Genomic DNA, 22,964 nt, shown 5'->3' with positions numbered 1-22,964 from the left:
TGACGAAGAGAGGAGTTCATGTGACTTGTGAACTCAACCTTACACAGCTAGCACATGGTTTATGTTATGCATTGTCTTTCATTTGGGAATAGCATGTATGGGACATTGCATGAGAACCTTTTACCTGATGTTCATGTGCATATTTCAGTTTATTCATACATTTCAACTCATTCATTAGTAGTACTGTACTCTAATCTGTGACACCACTGATTACAGCACTAAAAGTAGTACTGAGACGGTGAGGTTCTACCTAGCAAGGGTATTTGTGTGTGTGTGTGTGTGTGTGTGTGTGTGTGTGTGTGTGTGTGTGTGTGTGTGTGTGTGTGTGTGTGTGTGTGTGTGTGTGTGTGTGCGTGCGTGCGTGCGAGAAGGGCTGAGCAAGAGTGTGTGTGAAAACTCTCGCTGTCAGATGGATGGTGATGAAAGAAATGCTTAAGCAGGGCCTTGCTTGTTCATTCCTGGGCAGTCGTTGCTGGAAATGTTACGCAAACAGCACTGAACTCAAAAACTCTACCGAGGAATGTCCTCGGCTTCTTCTCAGGGATCTGTCCACATGAGAAAGCATACGTTCACTGCACGGTTTTACTGATGAACATCCCAATGAAATCTATTGGTTTTAAAACACATACTAAGCCTCTACAGATCCTCCATGAGAGAGAGAGAGAGAGAGAGAGAGAGAGAGAGAGAGAGGGAGAGGGAGAGGGAGAGACTTCACAAAATGGGACAAACACCAAATTGAGACTCTGCACGCAGAATTCTGCAAAAATATCCTCCGTGTACAACGTAAAACACCAAATAATGCATGCAGAGCAGAATTAGGCCGATACCCACTAATTATCAAAATCCAGAAAAGAGCCATTAAATTCTACAACCACCTAAAAGGAAGCGATTCACAAACCTTCCACCTTCCAAAGCCATCACCTACAGAGAGATGAACCTGGAGAAGAGTCCCCTAAGCAAGCTGGTCCTGGGGCTCTGTTCACAAACACACCCTACAGAGCCCCAGGACAACAGCACAATTAGGCCCAACCAAATCATGAGAAAACAAAAAGATAATTACTTAACACATTGGAAAGAATTAACAAAAAAACAGAGCAAACTAGAATGCTATTTGGCCCTACACAGAGAGTACACAGCGGCAGAATACCTGACCACTGTGACTGACCCAAAATTAAGGAAAGCTTTGACTATGTACAGACTCAGTGAGCATAGCCTTGCTATTGAGAAAGGCCGTCGTAGGCAGACATGGCTCTCAAGAGAAGACAGGCTATGTGCTCACTGCCCACAAAATGAGGTGGAAACTGAGCTGCACTTCCTAACCTCCTGCCCAATGTATGACCATATTAGAGATACATATTTCCCCCAGATCACACAGATCCACAAAGAATTCGAAAACAAATTCAATTTTGAAAAACTCCCATATCTACTGGGTGAAATTCCACAGTGTGCCATCACAGCAGCAAGATTTGTGACCTGTTGCCACGAGAAAAGGGCAACCAGTGAAGAACAAACACCATTGTAAATACAACCCATATTTATGCTTATTTATTTTATCTTGTGTCCTTTAACTATTTGTACATTGTATATATATATATATATATATATATAATATGACATTTGTAATGTCTTTACTGTTTTGAAACTTCTGTATGTGTAATGTTTACTGTTCATTTTTGTTGTTTTTCACCTTATATATTCACTTTGTATGTTGTCTACCTCACTTGCTTTGGCAATGTTAACACATGTTTCCCATGCCAATAAAGCCCTTGAATTGAATTGAATTGAGAGAGAGATTTCCCCTTGTGTACTTTAACCATTTGTACATTGTTACAACACTATAATATGACATTTGTAATGTCTTTATTGTTTTGAAACTTCTGTATGTGTAATGTTTACTGTTAATTTTTATTGTTTATTTCACTTTTGTATATTATCTACTTAACTTGCTTTGGCAATGTTAACACATGTTTCCCATGCCAATAAAGCCCCTTGAATTGAATTGAGAGAGAGAGATCCATCCAACTGTGCTCATATACCCACCCCCCAGTACAACCAGTACAAGAGCAGAACACGTTGTCATGGAGACACAGGTAGCAGTGCTGTGAAGGCTTGCTGCATGCTGCTCCACTCATCTGCTCTGGCATCATAGGCGACAGAGGTGAAGGACTCTAGCCTGGTCCCTCTATCCTGGTCCCAGATCTGTTCCTGCTGTCTTGCCAAACTGGGCATAGTGTAGCAGATCTGGGTCTAGCCAACTGTGCAAGGCACAAACAGATCTGGGGACCAGGCTACAGTATCGGGACAGAGATTTTGGGTAAACTTTGCCAGGATTCTGGTTTGCTGAACAAGGGGCATCTAGCAGGTTGGTATTTATCGAGATCTCTGCAGAGTGGTTACTAGCTGGCCTTGCCACAAAGTCATAAAATCAGATTTTAAATCTAACCTTAACCTTAAACCTAAACTAAACCACACCTTATGCCTAACCTTACATTAAGACCAAAAAGCAACAACATCAAAATCACCATTTTTTTTACGACATAGAACATTTTGACTTTGTAGCTGGCCCAGCTAGCGAAAACCACTCAGCTCTGCCTCCAGGACAAGATTCATCCCAATAAATATCAACCTGGGGATTGTTCTATATCAGGGGGATTTCCATTTTATCCTCTTGACCAGTTGGACTTCTTCAATAGGTTCACGTTATAATCACTTTAAAGGTGTGTAGTCCTACTTAGATGTACAGGCGATACATGAAGCAGAAAGGGGACTACTAATTAGCTGAGCAGAGCCTGTCTGCATCGGGATAGCCATAGGCTGCCTTTTGGGTTCATACTTGAACATTGGAGTAGGCATGACTTGATTCTGTTTCCTGAAGGTCTGTAGCCCTGTATTACATGTAAAACATTCCTGTCTGGATGCTACACTGACCTGCAGGAGGAAAGGAATAGTCACCATCATAATTACCATCATCATCCTTATCACCATCATCATCATCACCACCATTGTCATCAGCATTATCATCCTTATCACCATCACCATCATCTCTTCCTTATCACCATCGTCGTCACCATCACCACCATTGTCATCAGCATCATCATCCTTATCACCATCATCGTCATCTTTACCACTGTCATCATCACCATCATCTTCCTTATCACCCTCGTCGTCATCACCACCGTCATCTCCATCATCATCCTTATTATCATCATAATAGTTTTGTATTGTCTGGTATTACTGCACTGTTGGAGCTAGAAACACAAGCATTTCACTGCACCTGCGATAACATCTGCAAATCTGTGACCGATAAACTTTGATCATCATTATGATCATATAGTGACCTCATCCCCCTGATTAGATCAAAGGTCACCATTGGTTCACCAGAATCTACCAAAAACATTGTTGCGCTATGAGGACCTACAGGTCCACTTTGTCCCTGGAAAACTATGACTAACACCATTCTGACTACCAGCTCAAAGTAGTGTGTTACCATGGCAACCAGACATCCCACCACCAGCATCATGCTGCTGCTACCTCTGCTGCTCTCCCTTCAAATTCCTCCTTGGAACCCAACCAAGGCTTGCAATGCAATACTAATTCTGGAATGCTGTCTACTTGTGTAGCCTAGTTTATGAAAATTTGTCTGACCTACTGTTTGCATCCAAGCATACTAAATTGAAAGAATGCCATGCATCTTAAAATATTCACTTAAGCTATTATTGTTGTTGTTGTTTGAAATCCAGCAAATGATTACTGAAAAATATAAGTGATTCCTTTCAAGTAAAAAATAAATAAAAACATTTCACCATTTTAGGCTTTTATTTGTGGCACCAGCACTGTATTCTTCCATTTTCTGATGGTTTCGTTTAGTTGATATTGATATTAGGCCAAATCCAATCACATTATTGCAAAACTGTCTATAGGAATATAACTTTTTTCATCTTTCAGAAATGACACCACAGCATTAGAATGGTGCGGTTGTCATCCAGCATCCAGATGCCACAGCCTATAGGATTTACTGCTGGCCGAGGAACGAACATTTTGATAGGCTGAGGGTGGTCACTCCCATTAAATTGAATTAAATGACTGCTTATTTCCTATATTCGTTCATCCATTCATTCGTTCTTTCATTCATCCACTCAGCTTTGCACCCTATAGGGTGCCCTCATCCCTCCCTCCCTCCCTGACCTCGCTTCCCCAGCTATGTTTTTCTCTCTCTCATGTTTGCCGCTTGTGGTTTTCCTCTTTGGGTGGAAATGTTTCTCGCTATGGACAACCTAGCTTTGTCGCCGGCTCCTGCTGTTAGTTTATGTTTTCCAGTGCAACAACGTTTTCTGCGGAGGCTGACTCGTTCTTTGGAGGTTCACGGTGACGGTGTGTCGCTACCACATCGCGTGCAGCACTGCTCATTATAGTTAATGAATTCGTTGGGCAACGGACGAACTGTCATAATGAAGCACTCGGGGCGAGCAGCTGTGGCTATGATGAGGATGATAGGATGTAATAATAACGGTCGATTTGCGCGGAATTTTCTCCACAGCAACTGTGTTATTGACGAGAAGACGGTAGTCCTACAGAAGAAGGATAATGAGGGATTCGGGTTTGTGCTGCGAGGGGCGAAAGGTAGGAGACTGACAGACCAAGAGACGCACTCACTCAGTCAGTGTCTGTTCCTCCGTTGTGTTCATGTTGCATCCCGGTCCACCGGCGCGTCAGTGATGAGAATCACGCTCATATTGCATATTAACAACCCCATGCTGCTTTGTACACCCACTTCAATAGAAATTACTTTTTTTTCTGTTGACGACAGATCTCATATCTGTGATTGTTTTGTGTTGTAGTCAGCTCTGCTCCTTGTCATGTTTTGTGTGACCTTAATAAGTTTATTATAGAAGTCTATAATAAAACGTTTGAGCCTAGAATTAGCAAACACCTAGTGATATTCTGTTGACTTAGATACATCCGTTTGTGATGGAGAAGTGTTTGAGGCTACTCTCAACAACATTATTTATCCAGTTTATTCAAATCTAATACCCAGAGCCCGTGCCTCTGCTCCAGAGAATATACATTCATGTTAGCTACTGTATGTACATTCATGTAAGCTGCATTGAATGAGCAGACTACCAACTGCCCCTGGAGTTTTCTTGAAGCACATGGCTGATTTATTGCAAGTGTCACTTGTCACCAGCGGTTTCTTTGAGCTGCTGCTACTCCAGTTCTGCAGGAGAAAGATGCTACTCAGTATTCATGTAACATCTGTAACAATCTGCAACATCTAAAGTTAACTTTGATGCGGCTTTGCTGATAGTTGTATGCTTTTATTGGCTTGAAGAGATGGCCAATTCAGTTTTACACCCCCTTGACAGATCGAACACACACACACACTAATGAACCATACAATGCAGGGAGTTTATTTGGACCAGAGTGGAAGGGTTAGTGATGCATCTCTCTGTAGCCCCAACACCTGCAACAGTACCTGTCCCATCCCAGCCCCACTACCAGCCCCTGACCCACTACCTGTCCCATCCCAGCCCCACTACCAGCCCCAGCCCCACTACCAGCCCCAACACCTGCTCCAGTACCTTACCCAGCACCTTACCCAGCCCAGCACCTGCCCCAGCCCAGCACCTGCCCCAGCACCTGGCCACCGTCTCTGTCTCTGTCCAGCCAGCATGATTAGGCCTCTGTTTTCCTACATGCATGCTTTTTTTCGTGTCCTGATTATTACATTGCATATGATGATCCATCCAAATACAAATGGTACCGTAGCATTGTTGTAATTCTGTTCCTGCATGTACAGTGCATTCGGAAAGTATTCAGACCCCTTGACCTTTTCTTCATTATGTTAGGTTACAGCCTTATTCAATCTACACACAATACCCCATAATGACAAAGCGAATTTTTATTTTATTTTTTACGTTTTAGCAAATGTATTAAAGATAAAAAAATAAAAACTGGAATACCTTATTTACATAAGTATTTACAGTAGACCCTTTGCTATGAGACTCGAAATTGAGCTCAAGTGCAACCTGTTTCCATACCACTTTTTTTGAAACATCGAAGGTCCCCAAGAACACAGTGGCCACCATCATTCTTAAATGGAAGAATTTTTGAACCACCATGACTGTTCCTAGATCTGTCTGCCTGGCCAAACTGAGTAATCGGGGGAGAAGGACCTTGGTTAGGGAGGTGACCAAGAACCCGTTGGTCACTCTGACAGAGCTCCAGATTTCCTCTGTGGAGATGGGAGAATCTTCCAGAAGGACAACCATCTCTGCAGCATTCCACCAATCAGGCCTTTTTGACTGGGACGAAGGTTCACCTTCCAACAGGACAACGACCCTAAGCACACAGCCAAGACAACGCACAAGTGGCTTCGGGACAAGTCTCTGAATGTCCTTAGGTGGCCCAGCCAGAGCCCGGACATGAACCCGATCTAACATCTCTGGAGAGACCTAAATATAGCTGTGCAGTGATGCTCCCCATCCAACCTGACAGAGCTTGAGAGGATCTGCAGAGAATAATGGGAGAAACTCCCCAAATGCAGGTGTGCCAAGCTTGTAGCATCATACCCAAGAAGACTCAAGGCTGTAATTGCTGCCAAATGTGCTTCAACAAAGTACTGAGTAAAGCATCTGAATGCTAATGTAAATGTGATATTTATAGAATAAGGCTGTAACGTAATAAAATGTGGAAAAAGTCAAGGGGTTTGAATACTTTCCGAATGCACTGTATTTACATGTGTCTTCCATGTACATGTGTATGCAACACAGTTGGCAACATCTTCATTATATGTGGTCCAGGAAAATATGTTCGCCATTTCCCTGATGCTGTCAATTTTGAACGTTATCATTCAAAGGTGTCTATTGTACATCACACTGCTGTGTTGAAGTTCATGGGTGACGTGTTGTTGAATTAACTATATAACATATGTGTAATAATGATACTGTCCCAGACAGTGATGTTGCTACCTTGCCTTTCTCACCCTTTCTCTCTCTGTCTTTACCTGGGCCGTTGTCTGCACCTGTTCACCCACCCCTCCAGCGGACACGCCCATCGAGGAGTTCACCCCTACACCCGCCTTCCCCGCCCTGCAGTACCTGGAGTCTGTGGACGAGGGCGGGGTTGCATGGCGGGCGGGGCTTCGCAACGGAGACTTCCTCATCGAGGTAAGGCAACTGAGGCTCTTCCTCAATTTTTGTCTATTGTTTGCATCTTCTTCCCCTTGCCTCCTCGTCAAAAGGCATTGGAGAAGAGGGTGTTATGGGAAGGACCTTGGATCTTCTTCTCCGATACGGATGTGAGGAATCACACGTTCCTTCCTGGACTTGAGCTGTGGAATAACCCTTTTCAATGTGAAGAGAATGCTAATGAAGGATTTGTGATGATCTGTTTAAAACTGGATGGAAAGGATAAAGGGAAAGAGGGACACCTAGTCAGTTGTATAGGGAAAGAGGGATACCTAGTCAGTTGTATAGGGAAAGAGGGATACCTAGTCAGTTGTATAGGGAAAGGGGGATACCTAGTCAGTTGTATAGGGAAAGGGGGATACCTAGTCAGTTGAATAGGGAAAGGGGGATACCTAGTCAGTTGTATAGGGAAAGGGGGATACCTAGTCAGTTGAATAGGGAAAGGGGGATACCTAGTCAGTTGTATAGGGAAAGAGGGATACCTAGTCAGTTGTATAGGGAAAGAGGGACACCTAGTCAGTTGTATAGGGAAAGAGCGATACCTAGTCAGTTGTATAGGGAAAGGGGGATACCTAGTCAGTTGTATAGGGAAAGGGGGATACCTAGTCAGTTGTATAGGGAAAGAGGGATACCTAGTCAGTTGTATAGGGAAAGGGGGATACCTAGTCAGTTGTATAGGGAAAGGGGGATACCTAGTCAGTTGTATAGGGAAAGAGGGATACCTAGTCAGTTGTATAGGGAAAGGGGGATACCTAGTCAGTTGTATAGGGAAAGGGGGATACCTAGTCAGTTGTATGGGGAAAGAGGGATACCTAGTCAGTTGCATGGGGAAAGAGGGATACCTAGTCAGTTGTATAGGGAAAGAGGGATACCTAGTCAGTTGTATAGGGAAAGGGGGACACCTAGTCAGTTGTATAGGGAAAGAGGGATACCTAGTCAGTTGCATAGGGAAAGAGGGATACCTAGTCAGTTGTATAGGGAAAGAGGGATACCTAGTCAGTTGCATAGGGAAAGAGGGACACCTAGTCAGTTGTATAGGGAAAGGGGGATACCTAGTCAGTTGTATAGGGAAAGGGGGATACCTAGTCAGTTGTATAGGGAAAGGGGGATACCTAGTCAGTTGCATAGGGAAAGAGGGACACCTAGTCAGTTGTATAGGGAAAGGGGGATACCTAGTCAGTTGTATAGGGAAAGAGGGATACCTAGTCAGTTGTATAGGGAAAGAGGGATACCTAGTCAGTTCTATAGGGAAAGGGGGATACCTAGTCAGTTGTATAGGGAAAGGGGGATACCTAGTCAGTTGTATAGGGAAAGGGGGATACCTAGTCAGTTGTATAGGGAAAGAGGGATACCTAGTCAGTTGTATAGGGAAAGGGGGATACCTAGTCAGTTGTATAGGGAAAGGGGGATACCTAGTCAGTTGTATGGGGAAAGAGGGATACCTAGTCAGTTGCATGGGGAAAGAGGGATACCTAGTCAGTTGTATAGGAAAGGGAAAGAGGGATACCTAGTCAGTTGTATAGGGAAAGGGGACACCTAGTCAGTTGTATAGGGAAAGAGGGATACCTAGTCAGTTGCATAGGGAAAGAGGGATACCTAGTCAGTTGTATAGGGAAAGAGGGATACCTAGTCAGTTGCATAGGGAAAGAGGGACACCTAGTCAGTTGTATAGGGAAAGGGGGATACCTAGTCAGTTGTATAGGGAAAGGGGGATACCTAGTCAGTTGTATAGGGAAAGGGGGATACCTAGTCAGTTGCATAGGGAAAGAGGGACACCTAGTCAGTTGTATAGGGAAAGGGGGATACCTAGTCAGTTGTATAGGGAAAGAGGGATACCTAGTCAGTTGTATAGGGAAAGAGGGATACCTAGTCAGTTCTATAGGGAAAGGGGGATACCTAGTCAGTTGTATAGGGAAAGGGGATACCTAGTCAGTTGTATAGGGAAAGGGGATACCTAGTCAGTTGTATAGGGAAAGAGGGATACCTAGTCAGTTCTATAGGGAAAGGGGGATACCTAGTCAGTTGTATAGGGAAAGAGGATACCTAGTCAGTTGTATAGGGAAAGAGGGATACCTAGTCAGTTGTATAGGGAAAGGGGGATACCTAGTCAGTTGTATAGGGAAAGGGGGATACCTAGTCAGTTGTATAGGGAAAGAGGGATACCTAGTCAGTTGTATAGGGAAAGAGGGATACCTAGTCAGTTGTATAGGGAAAGAGGGATACCTAGTCAGTTGTATAGGGAAAGAGGAATACCTAGTCAGTTGTATAGGGAAAGGGGTATACCTAGTCAGTTGTATAGGGAAAGGGGGATACCTAGTCAGTTGAATAGGGAAAGGGGGATGCCTAGTCAGTTGTATAGGGAAAGGGGGATACCTAGTCAGTTGTATAGGGAAAGAGGGATACCTAGTCAGTTGTATAGGGAAAGAGGGATACCTAGTCAGTTGTATAGGGAAAGAGGGATACCTAGTCAGTTGTATAGGGAAAGAGGGATACCTAGTCAGTTGTATAGGGAAAGGGGTATACCTAGTCAGTTGTATAGGGAAAGGGGGATACCTAGTCAGTTGTATAGGGAAAGAGGATACCTAGTCAGTTGTATAGGGAAAGAGGATACCTAGTCAGTTGTATAGGGAAAGGGGGACACCTAGTCAGTTGTATAGGGAAAGAGGGATACCTAGTCAGTTGTATAGGGAAAGAGGGATACCTAGTCAGTTGTATAGGGAAAGGGGGACACCTAGTCAGTTGTATAGGGAAAGGGGGATACCTAGTCAGTTGTATAGGGAAAGGGGGAAAGGGGGATACCTAGTCAGTTGTATAGGGAAAGGGGGATACCTAGTCAGTTGTATAGGGAAAGGGGTATACCTAGTCAGTTGTATAGGGAAAGGGGGATACCTAGTCAGTTGAATAGGGAAAGGGGGACACCTAGTCAGTTGTTTAGGGAAAGGGGGACACCTAGTCAGTTGTATAGGGAAAGGGGGATACCTAGTCAGTTGTATAGGGAAAGGGGGATACCTAGTCAGTTGTATAGGGAAAGGGGGATACCTAGTCAGTTGTATAGGGAAAGGGGGATACCTAGTCAGTTGTATAGGGAAAGGGGGATACCTAGTCAGTTGTATAGGGAAAGGGGGATACCTAGTCAGTTGCATAGGGAAAGAGGGATACCTAGTCAGTTGTATAGGGAAAGGGGGATACCTAGTCAGTTGTATAGGGAAAGGGGGATACCTAGTCAGTTGTATAGGGAAAGGGGGATACCTAGTCAGTTGTATAGGGAAAGGGGGATATCCTAGTCAGTTGCATAGGGAAAGAGGGATACCTAGTCAGTTGCATAGGGAAAGAGGGATACCTAGTCAGTTGTATAGGGAAAGAGGGATATCTAGTCAGTTGTATAGGGAAAGGGGATACATAGTCAGTTGTATAGGGAAAGGGGGACACCTAGTCAGTTGTATAGGGAAAGGGGTATACCTAGTCAGTTGTATAGGGAAAGAGGATACCTAGTCAGTTGTATAGGGAAAGAGGAATACCTAGTCAGTTGTATAGGGAAAGGGGTATACCTAGTCAGTTGTATAGGGAAAGGGGGATACCTAGTCAGTTGAATAGGGAAAGGGGGATGCCTAGTCAGTTGTATAGGGAAAGGGGGATACCTAGTCAGTTGTATAGGGAAAGAGGGATACCTAGTCAGTTGTATAGGGAAAGAGGGATACCTAGTCAGTTGTATAGGGAAAGAGGGATACCTAGTCAGTTGTATAGGGAAAGAGGGATACCTAGTCAGTTGTATAGGGAAAGGGGTATACCTAGTCAGTTGTATAGGGAAAGGGGGATACCTAGTCAGTTGTATAGGGAAAGAGGATACCTAGTCAGTTGTATAGGGAAAGAGGATACCTAGTCAGTTGTATAGGGAAAGGGGGACACCTAGTCAGTTGTATAGGGAAAGAGGGATACCTAGTCAGTTGTATAGGGAAAGAGGGATACCTAGTCAGTTGTATAGGGAAAGGGGGACACCTAGTCAGTTGTATAGGGAAAGGGGGATACCTAGTCAGTTGTATAGGGAAAGGGGGAGGGGATACCTAGTCAGTTGTATAGGGAAAGGGGGATACCTAGTCAGTTGTATAGGGAAAGGGGGATACCTAGTCAGTTGTATAGGGAAAGGGGGATACCTAGTCAGTTGAATAGGGAAAGGGGGACACCTAGTCAGTTGTTTAGGGAAAGGGGGACACCTAGTCAGTTGTATAGGAAAGGGGGATACCTAGTCAGTTGTATAGGGAAAGGGGATACCTAGTCAGTTGTATAGGGAAAGGGGATACCTAGTCAGTTGTATAGGGAAAGGGGATACCTAGTCAGTTGAATAGGGAAAGGGGGACACCTAGTCAGTTGTTTAGGGAAAGGGGGACACCTAGTCAGTTGTATAGGGAAAGGGGGAGACCTAGTCAGTTGTATAGGGAAAGGGGGATACCTAGTCAGTTGTATAGGGAAAGGGGGATACCTAGTCAGTTGTATAGGGAAAGGGGATACCTAGTCAGTTGTATAGGGAAAGGGGGATACCTAGTCAGTTGTATAGGGAAAGGGGGATACCTAGTCAGTTGTATAGGGAAAGGGGGATACCTAGTCAGTTGCATAGGGAAAGAGGGATACCTAGTCAGTTGTATAGGGAAAGGGGGATACCTAGTCAGTTGTATAGGGAAAGGGGGATACCTAGTCAGTTGTATAGGGAAAGGGGATACCTAGTCAGTTGTATAGGGAAAGGGGGATATCCTAGTCAGTTGCATAGGGAAAGAGGGATACCTAGTCAGTTGCATAGGGAAAGAGGGATACCTAGTCAGTTGTATAGGGAAAGAGGGATATCTAGTCAGTTGTATAGGGAAAGGGGGATACATAGTCAGTTGTATAGGGAAAGGGGGACACCTAGTCAGTTGTATAGGGAAAGGGGTATACCTAGTCAGTTGTATAGGGAAAGGGGATACCTAGTCAGTTGTATAGGGAAAGGGGACACCTAGTCAGTTGTATAGGGAAAGGGGGACACCTAGTCAGTTGTATAGGGAAAGGGGGACACCTAGTCAGTTGTATAGGGAAAGGGGGACACCTAGTCAGTTGTATAGGGAAAGGGGGATACCTAGTCAGTTGTATAGGGAAAGGGGGATACCTAGTCAGTTGCATAGGGAAATGGGGATACCTAGTCAGTTGCATAGGGAAAGGGGGATACCTAGTCAGTTGTATAGGGAAAGGGGGATACCTAGTCAGTTGCATAGGGAAAGGGGGATACCTATTCAGTTGTATAGGGAAAGGGGGATACCTAGTCAGTTGTATAGGGAAAGGGGGATACCTAGTCAGTTGTATAGGGAAAGGGGATACCTAGTCAGTTGTATATGGAAAGGGGGACACTTAGTCAGTTGTATAGGGAAAGGGGATACCTAGTCAGTTGTATAGGGAAAGGGGGATACCTAGTCAGTTGTATAGGGAAAGGGGGATACCTAGTCAGTTGTATAGGGAAAGGGGGATACCTAGTCAGTTGTATAGGGAAAGGGGGACACTTAGTCAGTTGTATAGGGAAAAAGGGGATACCTAGTCAGTTGTATAGGGAAAGGGGGATACCTAGTCAGTTGTATAGGGAAAGGGGGAAAGGGGATACCTAGTCAGTTGTATATGGAAAGGGGGACACTTAGTCAGTTGTATAGGGAAAGGGGGATACCTAGTCAGTTGTATAGGGAAAGAGGGATACCTAGTCAGTTGTATAGGGAAAGGGGATACCTAGTCAGTTGTATAGGGAAAGGGGGATACCTAGTCAGTTGTATAGGGAAAGGGGGACACCTAGTCAGTTGTATAGGGAAAGTGGGATACCTAGTCAGTTGTATAGGGAAAGGGGGATACCTAGTCAGTTGTATAGGGAAAGGGAGATACCTAGTCAGTTGTATAGGGAAAGGGGGATACCTAGTCAGTTGTTTAGGGAAAGGGGGACACCTAGTCAGTTGTATAGGGAAAGGGGGATACCTAGTCAGTTGTATAGGGAAAGGGGGATACCTAGTCAGTTGTATAGGGAAAGGGGGATACCTAGTCAGTTGTATAGGGAAAGGGGGATACCTAGTCAGTTGTATAGGGAAAGGGGATACCTAGTCAGTTGTATAGGGAAAGGGGATACCTAGTCAGTTGTATAGGGAAAGGGGATACCTAGTCAGTTGTATAGGGAAAGGGGGATACCTAGTCAGTTGTATAGGGAAAGGGGATACCTAGTCAGTTGTATAGGGAAAGGGGGATACCTAGTCAGTTGTATAGGGAAAGGGGGATATCCTAGTCAGTTGCATAGGGAAAGAGGGATACCTAGTCAGTTGCATAGGGAAAGAGGGATACCTAGTCAGTTGTATAGGGAAAGAGGGATATCTAGTCAGTTGTATAGGGAAAGGGGGATACATAGTCAGTTGTATAGGGAAAGGGGGACACCTAGTCAGTTGTATAGGGAAAGGGGTATACCTAGTCAGTTGTATAGGGAAAGAGGATACCTAGTCAGTTGTATAGGGAAAGAGGAATACCTAGTCAGTTGTATAGGGAAAGGGGTATACCTAGTCAGTTGTATAGGGAAAGGGGGATACCTAGTCAGTTGAATAGGGAAAGGGGGATGCCTAGTCAGTTGTATAGGGAAAGGGGGATACCTAGTCAGTTGTATAGGGAAAGAGGGATACCTAGTCAGTTGTATAGGGAAAGAGGGATACCTAGTCAGTTGTATAGGGAAAGAGGGATACCTAGTCAGTTGTATAGGGAAAGAGGGATACCTAGTCAGTTGTATAGGGAAAGGGGTATACCTAGTCAGTTGTATAGGGAAAGAGGATACCTAGTCAGTTGTATAGGGAAAGAGGATACCTAGTCAGTTGTATAGGGAAAGAGGATACCTAGTCAGTTGTATAGGGAAAGGGGGACACCTAGTCAGTTGTATAGGGAAAGAGGGATACCTAGTCAGTTGTATAGGGAAAGAGGGATACCTAGTCAGTTGTATAGGGAAAGGGGGACACCTAGTCAGTTGTATAGGGAAAGGGGATACCTAGTCAGTTGTATAGGGAAAGGGGAAAGGGGGATACCTAGTCAGTTGTATAGGGAAAGGGGATACCTAGTCAGTTGTATAGGGAAAGGGGTATACCTAGTCAGTTGTATAGGGAAAGGGGGATACCTAGTCAGTTGAATAGGGAAAGGGGACACCTAGTCAGTTGTTTAGGGAAAGGGGGACACCTAGTCAGTTGTATAGGGAAAGGGGATACCTAGTCAGTTGTATAGGGAAAGGGGATACCTAGTCAGTTGTATAGGGAAAGGGGGATACCTAGTCAGTTGTATAGGGAAAGGGGATACCTAGTCAGTTGAATAGGGAAAGGGGGACACCTAGTCAGTTGTTTAGGGAAAGGGGGACACCTAGTCAGTTGTATAGGGAAAGGGGGAGACCTAGTCAGTTGTATAGGGAAAGGGGGATACCTAGTCAGTTGTATAGGGAAAGGGGGATACCTAGTCAGTTGTATAGGGAAAGGGGATACCTAGTCAGTTGTATAGGGAAAGGGGGATACCTAGTCAGTTGTATAGGGAAAGGGGGATACCTAGTCAGTTGTATAGGGAAAGGGGGATACCTAGTCAGTTGCATAGGGAAAGAGGGATACCTAGTCAGTTGTATAGGGAAAGGGGGATACCTAGTCAGTTGTATAGGGAAAGGGGGATACCTAGTCAGTTGTATAGGGAAAGGGGGATACCTAGTCAGTTGTATAGGGAAAGGGGGATATCCTAGTCAGTTGCATAGGGAAAGAGGGATACCTAGTCAGTTGCATAGGGAAAGAGGGATACCTAGTCAGTTGTATAGGGAAAGAGGGATATCTAGTCAGTTGTATAGGGAAAGGGGGATACATAGTCAGTTGTATAGGGAAAGGGGGACACCTAGTCAGTTGTATAGGGAAAGGGGTATACCTAGTCAGTTGTATAGGGAAAGGGGATACCTAGTCAGTTGTATAGGGAAAGGGGACACCTAGTCAGTTGTATAGGGAAAGGGGGACACCTAGTCAGTTGTATAGGGAAAGGGGGACACCTAGTCAGTTGTATAGGGAAAGGGGGACACCTAGTCAGTTGTATAGGGAAAGGGGGATACCTAGTCAGTTGTATAGGGAAAGGGGGATACCTAGTCAGTTGCATAGGGAAATGGGGATACCTAGTCAGTTGCATAGGGAAAGGGGGATACCTAGTCAGTTGTATAGGGAAAGGGGGATACCTAGTCAGTTGCATAGGGAAAGGGGGATACCTATTCAGTTGTATAGGGAAAGGGGGATACCTAGTCAGTTGTATAGGGAAAGGGGGATACCTAGTCAGTTGTATAGGGAAAGGGGGATACCTAGTCAGTTGTATATGGAAAGGGGGACACTTAGTCAGTTGTATAGGGAAAGGGGGATACCTAGTCAGTTGTATAGGGAAAGGGGATACCTAGTCAGTTGTATAGGGAAAGGGGGATACCTAGTCAGTTGTATAGGGAAAGGGGGATACCTAGTCAGTTGTATAGGGAAAGGGGGACACTTAGTCAGTTGTATAGGGAAAGGGGGATACCTAGTCAGTTGTATAGGGAAAGGGGGATACCTAGTCAGTTGTATAGGGAAAGGGGGAAAGGGGGATACCTAGTCAGTTGTATATGGAAAGGGGGACACTTAGTCAGTTGTATAGGGAAAGGGGGATACCTAGTCAGTTGTATAGGGAAAGAGGGATACCTAGTCAGTTGTATAGGGAAAGGGGGATACCTAGTCAGTTGTATAGGGAAAGGGGGATACCTAGTCAGTTGTATAGGGAAAGGGGGACACCTAGTCAGTTGTATAGGGAAAGTGGGATACCTAGTCAGTTGTATAGGGAAAGGGGGATACCTAGTCAGTTGTATAGGGAAAGGGAGATACCTAGTCAGTTGTATAGGGAAAGGGGGATACCTAGTCAGTTGCATAGGGAAAGGGGGATACCTAGTCAGTTGTATAGGGAAAGGGGGACACCTAGTCAGTTGTATAGGGAAAGGGGGAAAGGGGGATACCTAGTCAGTTGTATAGGGAAAGGGGGATACCTAGTCAGTTGTATAGGGAAAGAGGGATACCTAGTCAGTTGTATAGGGAAAGGGGGATACCTAGTCAGTTGTATAGGGAAAGGGGGATACCTAGTCAGTTGTATAGGGAAAGGGGGACACCTAGTCAGTTGTATAGGGAAAGTGGGATACCTAGTCAGTTGTATAGGGAAAGGGGGATACCTAGTCAGTTGTATAGGGAAAGGGAGATACCTAGTCAGTTGTATAGGGAAAGGGGGATACCTAGTCAGTTGTATAGGGAAAGGGGATACCTAGTCAGTTGCATAGGGAAAGGGGGATACCTAGTCAGTTGTATAGGGAAAGGGGGACACCTAGTCAGTTGTATAGGGAAAGGGGGAAAGGGGGATACCTAGTCAGTTGTAGGGGAAAGGGGGATACCTAGTCAGTTGTATAGGGAAAGGGGGATACCTAGTCAGTTGTATAGGGAAAGGGGGAAAGGGGGATACCTAGTCAGTTGTATAGGGAAAGGGGGATACCTAGTCAGTTGTATACGGAAAGGGGGATACCTAGTCAGTTGTATAGGGAAAGAGGGATACCTAGTCAGTTGTATAGGGAAAGGGGGATACCTAGTCAGTTGCATAGGGAAAGGGGGATACCTTGTCAGTTGTATAGGGAAAGGGGGACACCTAGTCAGTTGTATAGGGAAAGGGGGATACCTAGTCAGTTGTATAGGGAAAGGGGAAAAGGGGATACCTAGTCAGTTGTATAGGGAAAGGGGGATACCTAGTCAGTTGTATAGGGAAAGGGGGATACCTAGTCAGTTGTATAGGGAAAGGGGGATACCTAGTCAGTTGTATAGGGAAAGAGGGATACCTAGTCAGTTGTATAGGGAAAGGGGGATACCTAGTCAGTTGTATAGGGAAAGGGGGATACCTAGTCAGTTGTATAGGGAAAGGGGGATACCTAGTCAGTTGCATAGGGAAAGGGGGATACCTAGTCAGTTGTATAGGGAAAGGGGGATACCTAGTCAGTTGTATAGGGAAAGAGGGATACCTAGTCAGTTGTATAGGGAAAGGGAAATACCTAGTCAGTTGTATAGGGAAAGGGGGATACCTAGTCAGTTGTATATGGAAAGGGGGACACTTAGTCAGTTGTATAGGGAAAGGGGGATACCTAGTCAGTTGTATAGGGAAAGGGGGATACCTAGTCAGTTGTATAGGGAAAGGGGGATACCTAGTCAGTTGTATAGGGAAAGGGGGATACCTAGTCAGTTGCATAGGAAAGGGGGATACCTAGTCAGTTGTATAGGGAAAGGGGACACCTAGTCAGTTGTATAGGGAAAGGGGGAAAGGGGGATACCTAGTCAGTTGTATAGGGAAAGGGGGAAAGGGGGATACCTAGTCAGTTGTATAGGGAAAGGGGGATACCTAGTCAGTTGTATAGGGAAAGGGGGAGGGGATACCTAGTCAGTTGTATAGGGAAAGGGGGATACCTAGTCAGTTGTATAGGGAAAGGGGGATACCTAGTCAGTTGTATAGGGAAATGGGGATACCTAGTCAGTTGTATAGGGAAAGGGGGATACCTAGTCAGTTGCATAGGGAAAGGGGGATACCTAGTCAGTTGTATAGGGAAAGGGGGACACCTAGTCAGTTGTATAGGGAAAGGGGGAAAGGGGGATACCTAGTCAGTTGTATAGGGAAAGGGGGAAAGGGGGATACCTAGTCAGTTGTATAGGGAAAGGGGGATACCTAGTCAGTTGTATAGGGAAAGGGGGATACCTAGTCAGTTGTATAGGGAAAGGGGGATACCTAGTCAGTTGTATAGGGAAAGGGGGATACCTAGTCAGTTGTATAGGGAAAGGGGGACACCTAGTCAGTTGTACAACTGAATGCATTCAACTGAAATGTGTCTTCCGTATTTAACCCAACCCCTCTGAATCAGAGAGGTACGTGGGGCTGCCTTAATCCACATCCACGTCACCGGATGGGAGGAGGTCTGTCTGAATACATATATGAATGTTCTCCTTTTATCATCGAGGGAGTTTTGTTTGACCCAGAAAATCATTAGGACAGCACATTATGGCATAGTTGTCTGAGCCTCCAAATCAACTGAACTTCTGCAAAATTAGTTCTAAAAGTCTGGGATACACTCCAGAAGGTTCCACAATGCACTGACTTAATGAAAAATTGGCGTTCTGTTATTGCTGAAATAAGGACAACTAAGCTACTGTGTGGAAAGAGATGAAGGTTTTGGGCTGCACCTCGTCTTATGGCTGAAGCTCTGTCTACTCCCCTTAGATGTGGTATTGTCCTCAGAGTTGTGTTTAGAGTCACTTCCATACACTGTCCAGTTTGATTCATCTGTCTTTTTAGTTGTAAGGTGATTGAGTTCATAGTCAAGCATAGCCTGAAATCTCAGTTTCATCATTGTTTCACATAACATAACAAAGTGCATCAGTTTATCCGTTTAATTCCAGGGTAACCCAAGCAGTAGCCACTATGGATTAGATTTCCTCTTGAACACGTATTAGCTAACATGTAGCCTAGATGTTAAGACTGTTGAGCAAGGCAATTAACCCTATAACAGCGTCTGTTAAATGTATATTATTCTTGCTGTGGATTTCTCTTGTTTTTCAGTACAGCACCATCTCACCTAAATTCTTTATTTATTTACTTCATTGTCTAACACTTGACCACCACAGGTTGTGTTTGCAAAATTATAAACATAGACTCAGGCCTTGCTCTGTGTGCTGTGGGAATGTTTTATATACTAATCCAAGATTCCATCACTGTCAGTGTTCTTCAGTGTCACTTCAACAGGGATCGGTTGAAGTAATTTAGTATGAGGCAGAAAGGAGAGTAGATAATGATTGTGTTCATGGACTCATTAGGTGCTGATAATCCATGGACAGCTTGTGTTCTTAAAATCAACTGTCAGAGCAGCATGGGCATGATGTAACACAAAAAGGGATCATAACAAAACAGGAACTAGAAGAGAGCACAAGGGTGGCAGCTAAACAAACATCATCCTACCACTTTTCATAATGCTGTATAGATGAGATAGACATGGTCCCAGGGGATTGTCCCTTTCAATTCTAACTTGTTATTGCGTTGTTATATTAGTCATGGAAAGTGGTCACACTTCACAATCTATTTGGTGATCATTCCTCAGAATAGGATTTGATCTTAATTTGATTTAATCTAATTTACCATGTGTGTACAGTACTTCATATGAACTATTATATAGCACTGCAGTGAGTTGCTGTCAACTATAACGATGGCTTGACCGAAAGTGTTCCCTAGAAATCTAGCCTATCCTTAGTCTTGTTAAGAAAAGAAAAGAAAAGCAGTCCCTCGCGGGAATCAACAGTTTAGTCTTGTGTGTTTGGTGTTCTGTTCTGCTCTGCTCAGTCATCCCCACCAGAACAGACCACCTCCAATGACCTTGTAGGCTGTTAGTAAACCCCTCAGTGTAATGGTTCAATGCTGGAGATGTGGATGGGATGGGGATGTAGGGTTTATCACCTGTCATCAGGGAGAGACGGTGCTTCTCTGGGGATATAGGGGGACAGTGCTTCTCTGGGGATATAGGGGTACAGTGCTTCTCTGGGGATATAGGGGGATGTTTATCACCTGTCATCAGTGGGAGACGGTGCTTCTCTGGGGATATAGGGGGATGTTTACGATGTACTTTCTGATAGATGGGCATATCTGGATCCACAGAATGATCTGTCTAGTATCCCCTTCACTCCAGCCGTGATGTTACAATCCCTTGTTATTATCACTGTCTGCAGTGATGTATTACTATCTCGTGTAGTTTTCACTGTTAGCAGTGAGCAAGCTGGAGCCTATTCTCTGACGTGTTGTTTTCACTGTTAGCAGTGAGCAAGCTGGAGGATATGTAATTGGTTGTCCCAGGCATATAGCCCAATAACCTGATATGTAATTGGTTGTCCCAGGCATATAGCCCAATAACCTGATTAGAGGTCGACCGATTAATCGGAATGGCCGATTAATTAGGGCTGATTTCAAGTTTTCATAACAATCGGAAATCGGTATTTTTGGGCTCCGATTATAAAAAAAATATATATATATATATACAGTGGAGCAAAAAGTATTTAGTCAGCCACCAATTGTGCAAGTTTTCCCACGTAAAACGATGAGAGACCTGTAATTTTCATCATAGGTACACTTCAACTATGATAGATAAAATGAGAAAGAAAATTCCAGAAAATCACATTGTAGGATTTTTAATTAATTTATTTGCAAACTATGGTGGATAATAAGTATTTGGTCAATAACAAAAGTTTATCTCAATACTTTGTTATATACCCTTTGTTGGCAATGGCAGAGGTCAAACGTTTTCTGTAAGTCTTCACAAGGTTTTCACACACTGTTGCTGGTATTTTGGCCCATTCCTCCATGCAGATCTCCTCTAGAGCAGTGATGTTTTGGGGCTGTTACTGGGCAACACGGACTTTCAACTCCCTCCAAAGATTTTCTATGGGGTTGAGATCTGGAGACTGGCTAGGCCACTCCAGGACCTTGAAATGCTTCTTACGAAGCCACTCCTTCGTTGCCCGGGCGGTGTGTTTGGGATCATTGTCATGCTGAAAGACCCAGCCACGTTTCATCTTCAAAGCCCTTGCTGATGGAAGGAGGTTTTCACTCAGTCTCACGATACATGGCCCCATTCATTCTTTCCTTTACACGGATCAGTCGTCCTGGTCCCTTTGCAGAAAAACATGGAATTACAACCCATTCAGGATACTGCATCTCCTCTCTTACATCTCCCCATACTTTCCTCTCCTAAGAAGCCCTAAGGGTCACATAGCAGGTTGTAGGAAGCCCTTAGGGTCACATAGCAGGTTGTAGGAAGCCCTTAGGGTCACATAGCAGGTTGTAGGAAGCCCTTAGGGTCACATAGCAGGTTGTAGGAAGCCCTTAGGGTCACACAGCAGGTTATAGGAAGCCCTAAGGGTCACATAGCAGGTTATAGGAAGCCCTTAGGGTCACATAGCAGGTTGTAGGAAGCCCTTAGGGTCACACAGCAGGTTATAGGAAGCCCTAAGGGTCACATAGCAGGTTGTAGGAAGCCCTTAGGGTCACATTGCACATTGTAGGAAGCCCTAAGGGTCACATAGCAGGTTGTAGGAAGCCTTTAGGGTCACATAGCAGGTTGTAGAAAGCCCTTAGGGTCACATAGCAGGTTGTAGAAAGCCCTTAGGGTCACATAGCAGGTTGTAGAAAGCCCTTGGGGTCACATAGCAGGTTGTAGAAAGCCCTTAGGGTCACATAGCAGGTTGTAGGAAGCCTTTAGGGTCACATAGCAGGTTGTAATATGGTTTGTTAATGCACTTAGTGGACGTGTATTGAGATAAATATGTATGCATGGCTCTGGTAGTGGATATAATATGACAACACTGCTGGTCTGAGTGGCCATGGCCAAACGGGCCACCACATATTCTGTATCTTACATACACAATACAATGTATTCAGGCTCCAATTTAACCAATTGAAAGTATAAGTAGACTGGGGGTGGCAGGTTGCCTGGTGGGTAGGGGCGTTGGGCCAGTAACTGAAAGGTTACTGGATCGAATCCCCTGACGAGGTAAAAATCTGTTGTTCTGCCCCTGAGTAAGGGCAAAGAAGACATGGATGTTGATTTAAGGCAACCCTTCGCAAACATACTCTGGTTCAGAGGGGAAGGGTTAAATGCGGAAGACACATTTCAGTTGAATGCATTCAGTTACATAACCAAAAAACGGTCAACTGACTAGGTATCCCCCTTTCCCTATACAACTGACTAGGTATCCCCCTTTCCCTATACAACTGACTAGGTATCCCCCTTTCCCTATACAACTGACTAGGTGTCCCCTTTCCCTATACAACTGACTAGGTGTCCCCCTTTCCCTATACAACTGACTAGGTGTCCCCCTTTCCCTATACAACTGACTAGGTGTCCCCCTTTCCCTATACAACTGACTAGGTGTCCCCCTTTCCCTATACAACTGACTAGGTGTCCCCCTTTCCCTATACAACTGACTAGGTGTCCCCCTTTCCCTATACAACTGACTAGGTGTCCCCCTTTCCCTATACAACTGACTAGGTATCCCCCTTTCCCTATACAACTGACTAGGTGTCCCCTTTCCCTATACAACTGACTAGGTGTCCCCCTTTCCCTATACAACTGACTAGGTGTCCCCCTTTCCCTATACAACTGACTAGGTGTCCCCCTTTCCCTATACAACTGACTAGGTGTCCCCCTTTCCCTATACAACTGACTAGGTATCCCCTTTCCCTATTCAACTGACTAGGTATCCCCCCTTTCCCTATACAACTGACTAGGTATCCCCCTTTCCCTATACAACTGACTAGGTATCCCCTTTCCCCATACAACTGACTAGGTATCCCCCTTTCCCTATACAACTGACTAGGTATCCCCCTTTCCCTATACAACTGACTAGGTATCCCCCCTTTCCCTATACAACTGACTAGGTATCCCCCTTTCCCCTAATAGCTAAGGAAATAATAACCTACTATGAATGGGTCCTGTTGAAAAATAGTGCCCTGTATAGGGATATTGAACACGGGACAGTTTGGGATGCAGCATTCTCAGTGTATCCTGCCAACAATACAGAATATCTTAGCAGTGGACGTCTAATGCTCTTATCTGTCTGTGTGGCTTCCTGTCCTCTCTCAGAGAACAACAGCAGCTGCTTGAAATAACCTATAATCAAGCATATGTTTAGCACTGATGTTATGTTCCTCACA

At 44.7% G+C, this 22,964-nt stretch overlaps 1 protein-coding gene across 1 annotated transcript in view; it reads left to right on the top strand.

Moving 5' to 3' along the window:
• The window catches only part of LOC115134834 (SH3 and multiple ankyrin repeat domains protein 2-like), a 174,983-nt gene that overhangs the window by 116,649 nt on the left and 35,370 nt on the right, over nucleotides 1–22,964 (top strand). Inside the window, exons 14-15 of the mRNA XM_065022132.1 lie at nucleotides 4,538–4,620; nucleotides 7,042–7,166. Coding sequence (XP_064878204.1) covers nucleotides 4,538–4,620; nucleotides 7,042–7,166 — 208 coding nt within the window. The remainder of the gene's footprint in view (nucleotides 1–4,537; nucleotides 4,621–7,041; nucleotides 7,167–22,964) is intronic.

This window comes from Oncorhynchus nerka, linkage group LG9a, assembly GCF_034236695.1.
Source record: "Oncorhynchus nerka isolate Pitt River linkage group LG9a, Oner_Uvic_2.0, whole genome shotgun sequence".
Lineage (NCBI taxonomy): Eukaryota > Metazoa > Chordata > Actinopteri > Salmoniformes > Salmonidae > Oncorhynchus > Oncorhynchus nerka.
Note: the sequence above shows the minus strand (reverse complement) of the source record. Positions and strands in the feature narration are given on the sequence as shown.